The sequence below is a fragment of the Homalodisca vitripennis genome, chromosome 3 (assembly GCF_021130785.1).
Source record: "Homalodisca vitripennis isolate AUS2020 chromosome 3, UT_GWSS_2.1, whole genome shotgun sequence".
Classification (NCBI taxonomy): Eukaryota; Metazoa; Arthropoda; class Insecta; order Hemiptera; family Cicadellidae; genus Homalodisca; species Homalodisca vitripennis.
In genome coordinates, this window is record NC_060209.1 from 54,911,642 (window position 1) to 54,926,178 (window position 14,537).

A 14,537-nucleotide genomic window follows, 5' to 3' on the forward strand; every position below is an offset into this window, starting at 1 on the left:
TAAATGGGACACTTTTTCATAGCATGATGCAATGTTTAATAGATTTTAATGTTTAACCTTCAAATATCTCAAGAGCAAAGACAATAAAAACCACAAATTTTTTTAAAAATTCACAATTTGTACGCCCTTTGAATCATACAAGATAGCTGTTATTAAAACATTTTAAGATGTACCGTAAGTGTCCCCTTTGAGGAGACATCTTTACAATAATTTGAATAAACCAAAATGCAGTCTTCATTATCTAGTAAAATGTTCATGTTGAATTTCATTCAAAAACCATTCAAAAATTGCAAGTATCTGAACTATGGATATGTTAGCTATCCTTAATTTCTTCATAACAAAGAAAAGACATGAACTTAAACTTTGAGGACTGTGTGAAGAGAAAACACACAAAAAAGTTTCTTAGTCCACAATATGCAGTATTGTTTGCTTAATGGTTCTATCTCAATTTATGTGTATTTTATATTTTACTTAACAATTAAACTAAAAGATAACATAATGGATTTATACCAAGTAAAGGGTATATAACATTCACAACATTTTTTAAAAATTAAAAAATATAACTACCTATTTTGGTTATTAAGTTATTTTATATTTCATCATACAAAAACATAACAGTAGCATGGCTGTGACTTATCAGCTTGTGCATGCTGCAGTACTAAGAAATGCCATTCAGCAAATGTAATGCTTCAGAGAAACATGCCAACTGTGCAAGGCATGCATAGTGCCTGACATCATGCATTCTATTTATACCATTCTGAACACCTCACTTTCCTTTATTACTGTGTGTAAGTAACGTATTTGTATTTTTAATAAGTAGCTGAACAAATTTCAACAGTAAAAAATATTTAAAATAAAATAGAAATATATTATTAGATAAGCGACTACAATCTTCAATTTATTTAGCAAGACAGTTCTTGAAATTTTACTAGTAGTAATTCAATCTATCAGTTTTGGTATTGCACAACCTGAGTAGACACCATTAAAATATTGTAGTGTACTACGTACTAATCTAAAAAATTACAACATTATGTTGCTAATTTGCAAAAGAATGGTAACAATAAAAGTTGTAATTTTAAAGACTCTTTAAAAAAAATTCTAGTCTCAAATAGGGAACAATTTCAAGTTAAAGTTAAATTTATAAAACTCAATTTATTACTGTTGAGGTTCTTTAAATCTTATCTAAATGAAATGTTGTAAAAATCTGTAGTTATTCCACACAACAAATTTAAATAGGTGTGAAATTTCGCTAGATCTTACTTATTAAGCTATACAATGATATCGATTTAGTTTTTTGAATGTCTAGTGTTCTGAACCAGCTAAAACAGAGATGTATTAATTTTGTAATAGGTAAAATTACATACGCAATATACTGATTAAGAATTAATATCGTAAGAGATTTATAAGAAATATACTTTATCTATTTGAGATTTAAACACTCTCCTGTGATTGGATATCACAGAATTTTAATACAAAATGTTTTAAAGTTTGTGACATTCCAGTTTTGTGATACAACCAGAAAGGCTTAACAGGTTATTAAATATGGTACAGTATAAACATGATTATAAGGAGTTGATGGGTCCAAGGCAATTTTGAATTATCAATATTGGATAAGGCAAACTTCAAATCAAAACTTGCTTCCGGTTGATACTGATATCTAAATACTGAGCAGCGGCATTATACTAACAAGTACGTGCATATAGTGAGGGCCAGCATTCCGGTTGATACTGATATCTAAATACTGAGCAGCGGCGTTATACTAACAAGTACGTGCATATAGCGAGGGCCAGCATTCCGGTTGATACTGATATCTAAATACTGAGCAGTGGCGTTATACTAACAAGTACGTGCATATAGCGAGGGCTAGCATTCCGGTTGATACTGATATCTAAATACTGAGCAGCGGCGTTATACTAACAAGTACGTGCATATAGCGAGAGCCAGCATTCCGGTTGATACTGATATCTAAATACTGAGCAGCGGCGTTATACTAACAAGTACGTGCATATAGCGAGGGCCAGCATTCCCTATTTATAACCTTGAAATATAATACATTTGTTAAGAAAAACAAAATATTTAACATAACAGAATAAGCAGTATTAAAATCTAAGTTATGTAGAAAAGTTTAGAGAGTAAGAAACTCCTGTTTGTTAAAATGTAAAAATATACATTTAAAAAATGCATAAATTATATGCTTTATAAAATAATAAATAAATTATTGAAATGTAACAAAAAACTGGTGTCCAGCAAAAGATTTTTAAAGGAAATAAAAATACTTTGTTAATGAAAGCATACTACTCGGTAAATGAATTTTTTGATGCCCCTTTCATATAAAATAGAGTTTCTTTAATTTTAAATTGTAATAGTAAATTTAGATTCTAATGGTTTATAGTCAACAATTTTTCAAACTTCTTACTGAATCTTTATATTAAGAATTGGTTAACGTTGCGCTATTTAAACAAGTGTTTAGTGATACTAACAAACTGTGGAGCTGGACTGATGAAAACCATATGACTTTATATTGAAATTTATGACAATTATCTATGTATACAATGTATTGATTGAGAAATAAAAATATATTGTCTAATCAGTTAACCAGAATTCTCGATCAAAGTATGGGAGGAGATCAATGTTCACGCAGACGTCTGCAGGGTGATTCATGGTGCTCATGTTGAGCTCAGGTACACTGAATTAAAACTACTGAAATTTCTCTTTAATCTTATGTTAATCTTGTGCTGTATATACTTTTGTAAATACAATTATTTTAGAGTGTAACATGACTTTGTGGACACATTGTATTATATCATATTATAGTGTCAGTATTTCATTTCGCAGCTCATTGAGAGTCAATTTATATTTAGGCTTGATATTTAGGGACAAGTTACTCTGAGGAATCTTCCACAACAATGCCAAGTGTTCGAGTGCCAAGTCTCCTATCGACAAGATTCATTTAGCTACAACAATCTCTGATTCTTTGAGGCTTGCTTCCTCAGTCAAGGTTGTACTTTTGCTTTTATATAACTCTCCTGAGAAAGGTCCAATCCAGACTGAATGAACAGAAAAAAGCTTACTTATTACAGTGGCAATAATTAATGGTAAAAATAAAATATACACGGAAAAAACATTTTTCATTGTAAATACTATAACATTACATTCTGATAAATCTAGGATGGAATATACTTTACAAACGATTAAAATGTAATCTTTTCAAAGATAATTATAGATTTTTATTTAAATATTCCTCCCTACTGGCCTTAAGTAGTTTAAGTGCTACTGAAATCCTTGGACCTATTCAATCAAATATCATGGCATATAAATTCAAGTTGATTCATATGTGCTTACAAAAACTGTTTCATTTTAGAAATTTCAGGGCACGTAAACACTGTCCTTTAAGTTTAAAGTCCAACAGTTCTAATTCTAATGTGATGGAAGTACTTTCTAATGGCCATCATAAGTAAGACATTCCTGCTATACCTAAACAATGAGTTACCAATGTCATTCTTGTTATTCAACAGGAAATTGAGTGTGATGCTACATGTAACTACTAGCAACTGAAAACCACAACCTTGTACTACAACTCAAAATATCTGTTCAGTATCGACAACTGACCACTGGTCTTAATCAGATGTTTTTCCACACTACCATATTTTAGGAAGATTTTATAGAAATCTGTCGATTGCAATCACCCTCATAACAAATAGGAGAGATTTTTTACATTTTCTTATACCATGGCTTCCAGAACCTAAAACCACCATTATCCAAACATTTTTATATACAGAGTGAGTCAGAAATATGGTAAAATATTTTCAGACATGATTGTAAAGCTAAAAATAAGAACAAAATGTTATGTAAAGGTAGGTCCGGAAACGCTCCATTAGTGAGTAATGGCTGGCGAAAGATTCTGCTTTGTTTTCAGTTCACCTGGTGAAATTAAGTGATTCTGGAATGTTTTGTTCTTACTTTTTAACAAAAATAAGGCGGATTTATGAGGAAAATCACCGGAAAAATCAAATAAAACCACTCTGAAGGTTTTAGTGTGAACAGTTTTTGAGAAAAAGCATGAAATTTGTCAAAAATCTAGTAACAAAAATACCGTCTTAAATGTTTGATGTCCAATAACATTGTTAAATGACCAATAAACAAATTGGTTTTCCTAATACAGATTGTAGAGAATTTAATTCTGAAAACAACCATAAGAAGCAAAGTTAACTAAATACGTAAAAAAGTTATGAAATTGACTCGATGAGCGATTGTAGATATGTTTATTGTATTTAAAAGTAAAATTTTGAACTAAATATATATTTGTTTTTCACCAGCTGTTACCAATCAGATACTCATTCCTTATTATAAATAATCTGACTCACCCTGTATACAATTGTATGTATAAACTTCAGCAATAAAATGCGAGCTTGTGAACACGATAACTGCTGTCATTTCTGATAGATCCAGACTAAACTTGGAACATGACAGTATTTGTACATAACTTGGATGACTGTGCTAGCCAGTCTTAGGCAATTAAACATATTAAGATGGCAGCCATTCGCATTTGTGAAAAAATTTTACTTAGCTATTTCCCAGCATAGGCACAAAGTAACACATTTTTAAAATGTTGTAATACTTTCAAACAACTTTTATTCTTGTACTTTTTTCAATATCTCTTAAGGTTTCATGATGTGCCATGATTGTTTTCACGATTTTTACTATGCATTGTATAGCAAAATAAAGAAAATTGTTTTAGAATTCTCAGATCATTTATAATATGTTTGTTTTGAGGTGTTTCTTTATTAGTTGTCATAAAACGTTTCAAGTAATATTCAGAAATACTGTCCAAAAAGTGGTGATATGGACTTATTCGTATTTCAGAAGTATAGAATAACAATTAATTTTTATAAGAGAATATGTTTACAAACATAATTTTTTATTTCTTGTAACTAAAATAAGTCCATGTTTTTGTAATCACATTTATATGTTTACAAAGATATTTTTTTTGTAAGATGATGGAGTTTCTAAATATTTGAATTTTTTATGAGTAGTAACCAATGTGTTATTATCGTTTCATTTTAAGAATGTTCTTTAATTTGATTCTGCACATAACATATGACATAATACACCATCCAATGTACTGTTTAAATATTATAAATTTTTACAAAATATATTGCATGTAAGTCAATGAATAAAGACGGTTGATTACATGAATAAAAATGATAGATGGATATGAAACTTATTTTATGGCATGATTGATTTATTTTTTCAGTAAGAAGGCCTGTGAGATTATGATATAGAAACTTTTATACATGAGCACAAGCCAAGCTGTATGTCTGCATGCCTTAAAAAAAAAAAAAAAAACAGAAAAATGGTAAAAATTTAGAAGAGTGAAACAGAAACAACATATTTATTTATATATTGAGAGTTAAAAGGTGGCAGTATTTGTGAGAGAAACCTCAAACTCATAGTATACTTTAGAAAAAGAAGTTACTGTTTTCTTGAGGCCCATTCTTTCAATGAAGTAAGTAGTTCTTATCTCCTCATGACCTTTAAAATTATACGAATTTGACTTGACTTATACTTAAATTTGAGATTTATCACTAACTTCTCATTGGCTGTTCTATTTAAAAATCACTGATTATATATAAAAGTATGGATTTTATTGAAGTGGAGTATTTCCCTTTACAAGTTGAACCATTTGACAACTAAAGGCATAAGTAAAATTTACCTTCATACTATCTCTTGTGTCCAAAGTGAAACAATATCAGGCACTAATTAAAACCTGTGGTTAGCACATGTGAAAAAAATGTTTGCGGCTGTACTTTGAGAATAATAAGTAGATGTTTTTAAACATAAATATTCGCCAATACCTAGCACAAAAGAACAGTCAACTGTGGAAGTCATGAAAGTTATTAGGTTTTCAGTTCCTAAAAAGCTCAAATAATTGAACTAGGAAAATATTTTCTTAATGTAATCAAACTAAAAAATCACAAGTACCGATAGTTGTGGACTCACCGTTTGTAGTTGTCAGTGATGCCGTTCAGCCTGTCCTTGAGTAGCGTGGCCGAGGCGGGTGAGAACGTGTCGAGGTACAACAGCACCGAACCTGACAGGAACAATACTTCCTCATGCTGTGACTGATAACCCTTAACCTCAGCCAGGAACTCCTGCCAGAACAACAGTCACAGTGATCACATGTTCATTCATATTACAGTCAGTATTCTCAGAGATAGGGCTAGTAGCTAACAAATATCGGATATAAGACAATTCACCTGGACAGCCTGGTTGACTTCAGTGATTTGTGGTTTGGAGCGAACAATAGTATCCATGTGTTTATTCTTCTCTTCTGCAGATGAAAGAAGTGATTCAAACTCCAAAATTTTTGTCTCGAATTCCTGAAATAGGAATAAAATTGCATTAATATTTCAAAAATAATAAATAAATTCATAACAAATTGATGGAAAAATAAAAACTTATTCAAATTTTCAAACTCTGTACAGTAAAGAGCTTGTTTAAAATGTTTTTTTCCCACATTGTAATGGATCCCTCCAACACAAATCCTTTTTCGTATTTACAGCAAAGTATTTCTCCAGTGAACATGAATTTAAGCATCCAATCTACAATATACTCAGTTTAAGATTGGTTCCACATTCTATAGAGTGAAAATCTGACAAAAGCCATTTACTGTGGTTAGGTCTACTTGAATTTCGGGTTTTAGTACAGTTGTTTTAGCAGTGAACCAAAGATACCATCTGATTATAAGCAGAATGGTGTTAGTAAAATGCAACCATCACTTATATCAGAAGGTACTTTGCTAGATGCCATCACTCTCGGTTTAGTATTTATTCTCAACACTTATCTGAGACTACTGTCCTCACCTCCCAATGTCCTGCGAGTCCCTGCAGAGTCTCCTTGCGGGAAGTAAGGTCTGCCAGCAGTCCTGCCCACTGATGTGCTACTGCCTCTACTTCAGCAGCTACTGCTGCCTTGCTGCTGCTGTTGGCCTTGCCCTGTATATCAGCAGCCCGCTCATTCAGCAGATCCATCTCTGGTTGGTGGTGCTGCAATTGTTCATAAGTTTAATACCACACATACTGGTGCTGAACTTACAGCCTGATGGTTGAACATTAAGACTGCCGACCCTACCTCAGTATCAGTCTGGGCGTGCACTATCTTCTGTATGTTGAAGTGTACCCCGGCCAGGGTGGTGACCGGCTCATCAGTAAACTGTGCTCTGGCCAGTGTTGCCCTCACTTTGTCCAGAGACTGTACATAGTCTCGCCACACTTCCACATCCTGCTCCAACTGGGCTTGTCTGTACACCATAAACATTATATCATGTGCAATCATTGTCAAAATCTGTTTGATTCTAGATTAGGGGAACAGAGTTTGCAAGCTCATTGTACCTGCTCTTAGCCAAGTTGAGGGTATTCTTGAGCAGTTGAGTGAGTCTCTGCTGCTTGAGGCTCAGCTCTTCTTGCTCCGTGGCACTCAGCGATGGCCACATCTCGTTGGCTGATGCCTGAATCTGCTGCGACACCAGTTCTCGAATTGTCGGTTCGCTGCTGAAGAACAGCTATAACATTTGACCATTTATTAGGAAAACCTGAAGATTCTTGAATGTTTATTTTCCATTCAGAATGATAAAAATATAAACAGGCTACCATACCTTGTGATCCTCTAGATCATGAGCAATATTTTCGAAATCAACCCCGTCCTTTCCAGCTTCCAGCTTTACTTCTGCCTCACCAACCCAAGCATGCAACTTCTCTACTAGGACCTGGTACTCCTCTCGATATCTGAAGCAAGAACAGAGAGCTACATTCAAATCCTAAATTATTAAACCATTATTACAATAAAATTAATGTCCTTGTTCTTGTTAACCCAGTTTTCAGTAAAAATAAAACGTTATATTTGTTAAAAAGTGAGTACCTCTTGTTGTCGTCAAGATACTTGGCCCGCTCCAGCAGCTGGGGTGGTAACGTGGTGAGAAGCATGTTGGCCTCACTGAGTCTCTCTGTGAGCTCTCCTGGCAGCCCCTCGTCATGTCTCACAGACTCCTGTGCGGCTCTCACTCTCGCAAGGTATACCTCTACTTCTGCTGCCAGTTCCTGGTGTAAAACCACGTATTTTTGTATTGCAGTTCTGACTTACTTATGAGGATAGTATAACAACGTTTTAGATTTGTAACAATAGTGTTTATTTTCATATAGTACTTTCAGAACATACTTTCCCTTACAAAAGGTTTTAAGACATACTACAACTTACATATTATTAATTCTCTTCCAAAATCAGTTACCTTGAAGATTAACTTTAACCCCTTATATGCCAATAATTGTAAAAAACATAAATTGATATTGTCAGTGACTTGTTTAAAAACTAAGCTAGACCTGTTCACTTATACCAGTTGTCAGTTAAACTGGTCTATCAAATCTAAAGTTTTCATTTTTAGACTTAAAATCTAATATTTTCCAATTTAATAATTTTACAATATATATTTCTCGGTTTGTTACTTATAAAATAAGAAAATACTAATAAAATAAAATAAATAAAAAAGTCTTCAAATACAAAGTTTAAATTGATAAAATTGGTTTTCTTAAACTCCTCAAGAATTATGAGGTATGGCTATTAAATAACGGGACTGACGCTGCAGTGGAATGAGTGCGCATGCGCCAACCAACAATGACCAACAGCTGTGTAGTTTGAGACTTCCTCTTCAGAATGCAGTTAGTCTCGTTTCTGTAAACAACATTGTTGTGTTATAATCTTCATTTATGTAAGTGTTGTTATTTTGTTTTGACGGAAAAATGGTTAGCGTAATAATAGAGCAACGAATTGTTATTAAATTTCACGTTAAACTTGGAAAAAACCGCTACCGAAACCTATAATTTACTAAAAGAAGTGTATGTCAGTGAATGTTTATCGCGGACTCGTGTTTTTGAATGGTTTAAGCGTTTTCAAGATGGTCGACAAGACGTGGAAGATGATTTGCGGCCAGGTCGTCCTTCAACATCAAAAACGGAAGACAATGTCGAAAAAGTTGCTAATTTGATTCAGTCCGACCGACGATTAAGCATTCGTGCAGTTGCTGAATCTGTAGGCATTGATAAAGAATGTGTACGGCAAATTTTAAATGACAATTTGAACATGCGAAAAGTGTGTGCAAAAATGGTACCAAAAATTCTTACGATTGATCAACAAGCAGCTCGTAAAAATGTTTGTACTGACACTTTGAATGCCATTGAAAATGACCCAAATTTATTGGAAAGAATAATAACATGTGATGAATCGTGGTTTTTTACTTATGATCCAGAAACGAAGCGCCAATCCATGCATTAGAAGACCTCAACTTCACCGAGAGCCAAAAAAGCAAGATTGAGCAAGTCAAAATTTAAAGCAATGATGATTGTTTTTTTCGACATTCGTGGGATTGTGTACCTTCACTGGGTTCCTGAAGGTCAAACAATTAATCAATATTACTATCTTGAGGTACTTAATAAACTACGTGAAAGAGTAAGAAAAAACGACCCGAAATGTGGAAGGACAAATCATGGATTTTGCACCAAGCCAATGCGCCAGCTCATTCCGCGTTATCTGTCAAGCGGTTCCTGACCAAGTACAGCATCCCAGTGTTAGAACATCCACCTTACTCGCCAGACCTAGCACCATGCGACTTTTATCTTTTCCCTAAGGTGAAATCTGCATTGAAAGGTACGAGATTTGAATCCGTAGAAGCTGTTCAAGCGGCAAGACTCCTGAAAGAGTTGACAGAAGATGACTTTCAGCATTGTTTCCAACAATGGAAAATTCGCATGGAGCGTTGCAGGGATAGAGAAGGGGCGTATATTGAAGGTGATAATAAGTAATTATGTTTAAAATGAAAATACATTTTTTTACAATATCAGTCCCGTTATTTAATAGCGATACTCGTATAGTTTTGCAAATCTGCTATTAGGATTTAGACGATGAAATGTCTGCTGTAGCATTGATTTAAACTAACTATGGCATGATATGGCTAAATTGTCCTGCCATACCTACAGTTCAGAAAAGATTCCTAGGGGTATATCTCCAAGAATGTCAGAGAACAGGAGCCCTCAAATCTGATTGGCTTCTTTAAAAGTTTCAGAATTTGAGGACCTAAATACAAGTTAGGGAGGTGCAAAGATCCTTTTAGGACTAAGTGCGGATACAAAAGCCTCTTTCCCTCAGGAAAAAGAATGACTCAATTTTTACCAAAAAGTTACTCACCTTATGTTTCTCTTGCTCTCTCTGTACACTAGAGACGTCAATGTTTAGGACAGGGCGAGACCTGACTTCGGCCTCATGACTGTGGAGCCACTCCAGCACTGTGTCCAGCTCTGCTGCCAGTTTGATGTGTTCTGCTGCGGCCGCCTCGTGTTGCTGCCTCTGCCGCTCCACTGCTCTCCGCAGAGCTGTCAGCTGCTGCTTCAGGCTCTGCAGCTGCTCCGTGATAGTGTTACGGTCAGCCGCTGTACCTTCAGCTGCAATCTGCTCGCCTTTGTCCGTCGCTGCTGCCAGCAGAGCCTCGCACTCCTGGATCTTCACTATTACCTGTGGTTATAAAATAAAATTAACTACTAAAATGGTTTTAAATTTTAATATAGTATGTTACTTAGCATTTTGATATCATAATAAATTTACTACAGCGCTGTTAATACACTCTATAAATGTTCTTTACTTAACATCAGCACTTGTAATTATTTCAGCTCTAAACATTTTTGTTTTATAATGTTTTAAAATATATTACAAGGGCCACTTAATTCTAAATATTTTATTTAACTCTCTAACCACTATGATTGAGTTATCAAGCAATTAAATTTTTATTAATAACAGCCACCCTTAAGAAATATTGTGCAATACTAGTTTTGCTTGTATTTCCTGGTTTTCAAATTATCAGCTGTTCTTCTTTCGTGGTTTCGTGGATGTTATTTGGGGCTTTATATGTCGGAAACATGAAGAAATCATTGTTCTTTTGGTGCTGCATTCTTCATTGGATGCATTTGCTTCATTTAGTATGCCAGTTCAGAAATGTTTTAATTATTTGCTTGTTCTTTCACGGAATGTTCTTTGTAAGTGTTGTAAATATTTTTATGTACATATGTTTTTTATATACATAATAAACAAACAATTGGCATTATAAACAATGTTAATAGGTACCTGTTTTCTTTAAATGCAAACTTTCCTTAAGAAATATTGTGCAATACTAGTTTTGCTTGTATTTCCTGGTTTTCAAATTATCAGCTGTTCTTCTTTCGTGGTTTCATGGATGTTATTTGGGGCTTTATATGTCGGAAACATGAAGAAATCATTGTTCTTTTGGTGCTGCATTCTTCATTGGATGCATTTGCTTCATTTAGTATGCCAGTTCAGAAATGTTTTAATTATTTGCTTGTTCTTTCACGGAATGTTCTTTGTAAGTGTTGTAAATATTTTTATGTACATATGTTTTTTATATACATAATAAACAAACAATTGGCATTATAAACAATGTTAATAGGTACCTGTTTTCTTTAAATGCAAACTTTAAACAGCATTTTTAATAAATATGTCATATACTGAAGAAATAGGGAAAGTTTTTGGCACTAGAGGATCTCTGCACAAAACTACATCTGCCAGTAAGATGTCTCCTTACTTCTGAATTTGCAACATTAAAAGGGTTAAAAATAATTCATTGACTTGCTAATTTATGAGTACAGAATTTTAAATTATGTAATGCCATTAGGCATGATGGCTAAGATACCTAGAGAAAATAGCATTAAATAAGTAGTCTAATAAAGACCTATAGGGATAAACTCACATCGTCATATTTTTTTATCTTCTCCTGTGTGGTGTGCCCACCAGTCTCGATGTCTCGTATGACTTCAGTGTACCGAGCGATGAATGTTGTGATGTCAGCGATGAGAGCGATGAACTGCTCCCGTAGCAGCAGTAGTTGTCGCAGTCGCTCCAACTGGTCTTCTATTGCCCGGATCAGATCCTCCTGCTGCTGCACAATGCTCTGTAGATTGGCAACACCTTCCAGATCGCCCACACCGTTCTTCCAGTTCTTCAAGTCATCCAACAGTTTCTAGAAGGAAAATGCTAATGTAACAAATGCTTTTCAGATTATCATAGCACTTTTCTCAATATATCTTATTCAATGCACATTTGAAAACCTGGTTTAAAAAACATTTTAACTTGGATATAAATGTCAATAAAATTCTTATTTGAACCCACTTCTATGATTTTTGTAAATCTAAACTAAATAATAACTGCAATAAAGGATCAATCAAGGATGATAACTGCTGTTAAGATTCAATAACATTTATTAATGCCATTAAACAAAGATACATTCTAAAAGGCACAAGTCAACACAAAAGTAAAATATGACAATTATTACTTTAGATAATTGAGTTAGGTACAAAATCATTTACATTTCAAAATCATCATCATAGTTCAAGAATTCTTTCACAGAGTAAAATGTATGGTAAGACAGTAATGGCTGGTAAGGAGAGATACAATACTCCGATTTTTAGTGAACAAACAGACAACATAATGATACAAAATGGGATGAAAAGATAAAATCCATTTTACCAAGGATATTTTACACTTTGATTGCAGAAACTCAATCACTAAATTCAGGACATTTATCTCGAATAAATAGATTTTGTTTTGTGTTGAATATATTTCCATCTATTTCTGTACATAACTCATAAATTTAACTTTACGAGGCCATTTCCTTCTTCATGGCATTTTCTGCCTCAATTTACCTTCATACTCAATCAAATTATACAAAGAAAAGTATTTTATACATTATAAAATAATAATGAACAATAAAGCACTTATTCATTATTAGTATAATATTTCTGGAGATAGAAAAGCGATCATTTTCTTCTTTTTATTAACCTTTGCCATCAGGAGACCACAAATGTGGCCTAAACTCTTCTCTTGGTCAGCTCGGATTAATCTCAGGTGGTCGTCTTTTCACGGACCAAGCATAGTGGTCGGCTGTATTATCCGTCATCACATGGAATTTTTGTTACCATGTACATCACTTTTACTCAGATTCAAATGGCAGTATTTGACCTTCGGTTGTTTAAATAACTGAAATTTAAATTAAATTTCCAAATAATTTACAAAGTTTATTAGCTTCAAGGTTGAAAATGTATCGATTGGTTACATATTATTTACTTTTAAATGTACCAAGTAACATGCAATTTAAGTTACAAGGTTGTTCTGTTTTAAAATTATTTTTATTTGCAGATTACTAGAGTTTCAATTAGGTCTCTAGTATCAACAGAATATTACCACATTTCAATATTTTGCTTCATTCCACCAAATCCACTATTATCTTAATAAATAGATAGGATACACTTTAACAGCTACAATGGTACTGACAGTTGGATAAAAAGTATTTCTGAACAATATATACTACAATGTGTGCTGCAAATAGGTCAATATCAATTTAATTATTTATTTGGCTGAGAGGTTGCAGCACTTTTCAGCCACAACCAGATAAGGCTTGAATTTAATAACCACACAATATAGTGGGCCTTAAGAGTTGAACGGAAAAACAGCGTGGGTCACTAGTAGTAGCCTGCCGAGTTGAGAAACAAGGCGTGGGCATAGATCACCGATCTAAGGCAGAGAACAACCCCAAGCCACGTTTGTGACCTGGTGATATGAGGGACAAATATAAATTTGATGCCGATCCCAAAGGGTTTATTCATTTTACACATTATAAGAACAAATTCTACAATGAGATGTATGACCATATCACAAGTTAGTACCTGGTAACTGTCAAGCATGGCCTGAACATCCTCCACCTTGCTGCCAATCGGCTTCTGGAGGTCCTTGAGTTCTCCCTGGATGCGAGCAAAAAGTGCGAGGCTCTGGTCGGCACGCTGCTGCGCCTCCTTACACTTCTCAAGCGCAGCTCCCAGTGCTTTGGTGCGATCCCTAATACTGGCAGCTATGCGTGTATGGCGCTCATGGAGACAGTTGAAGTTCTCTGTGAGTGTCAGAAGGTCCGGTGCACTCAACACCATCTGTCGGCCTGACTTCTCTAGCTGCGCCAAATCCCCACCCACGCGCTGGCACTCCTCGTTTAATTTGGCATACTGCAAGTACAAAATTACAATAACAAGTGCAATAACAGATCGAAAATTTGATTAAATTTAAAAGAATGAAAAATTGTAATCAAGGGAAATCTCAGTAGTAATCATAAATATAGAAGCAACCACTGAGAAAATTAAATCTTCATATATTGTATAAAATTATAGCAAACAGAAAAATGTATTCACTGGTGTATATTGTAAAATTACACTTCCATATGTCTTATATTATGAAGAAGCTCTAATGGATTTTAGTTATTCAATTTAGCATACACCATTAATAGTTTTACATATTAACTAATTCTGAGAAACTTATTTATAAACTATTAAAGTTATGTAAATGATGATTTTATGAAGTAAATAAGTATGTAATAATTTATTTAAACTTTGAGGATTGCTTTTAGTAAATACAACATACAAATTTAGTAAATAACTATT

At 33.8% G+C, this 14,537-nt stretch overlaps 1 protein-coding gene across 1 annotated transcript in view; it reads right to left on the bottom strand.

Annotated features, from left to right (window-relative positions):
• Window positions 1-14,537, bottom strand: part of LOC124358202 (nesprin-1-like) — a 363,429-nt gene that overhangs the window by 141,384 nt on the left and 207,508 nt on the right. The window contains exons 96-105 of the mRNA XM_046810494.1: window positions 13,776-14,105; window positions 11,804-12,073; window positions 10,234-10,557; window positions 7,918-8,096; window positions 7,655-7,784; window positions 7,392-7,561; window positions 7,132-7,300; window positions 6,864-7,046; window positions 6,258-6,380; window positions 6,001-6,152 (exon numbers count right to left, since the gene is read on the bottom strand). Of these exons, the coding sequence (XP_046666450.1) occupies window positions 6,001-6,152; window positions 6,258-6,380; window positions 6,864-7,046; window positions 7,132-7,300; window positions 7,392-7,561; window positions 7,655-7,784; window positions 7,918-8,096; window positions 10,234-10,557; window positions 11,804-12,073; window positions 13,776-14,105 (2,030 nt within the window). The remainder of the gene's footprint in view (window positions 1-6,000; window positions 6,153-6,257; window positions 6,381-6,863; window positions 7,047-7,131; window positions 7,301-7,391; window positions 7,562-7,654; window positions 7,785-7,917; window positions 8,097-10,233; window positions 10,558-11,803; window positions 12,074-13,775; window positions 14,106-14,537) is intronic.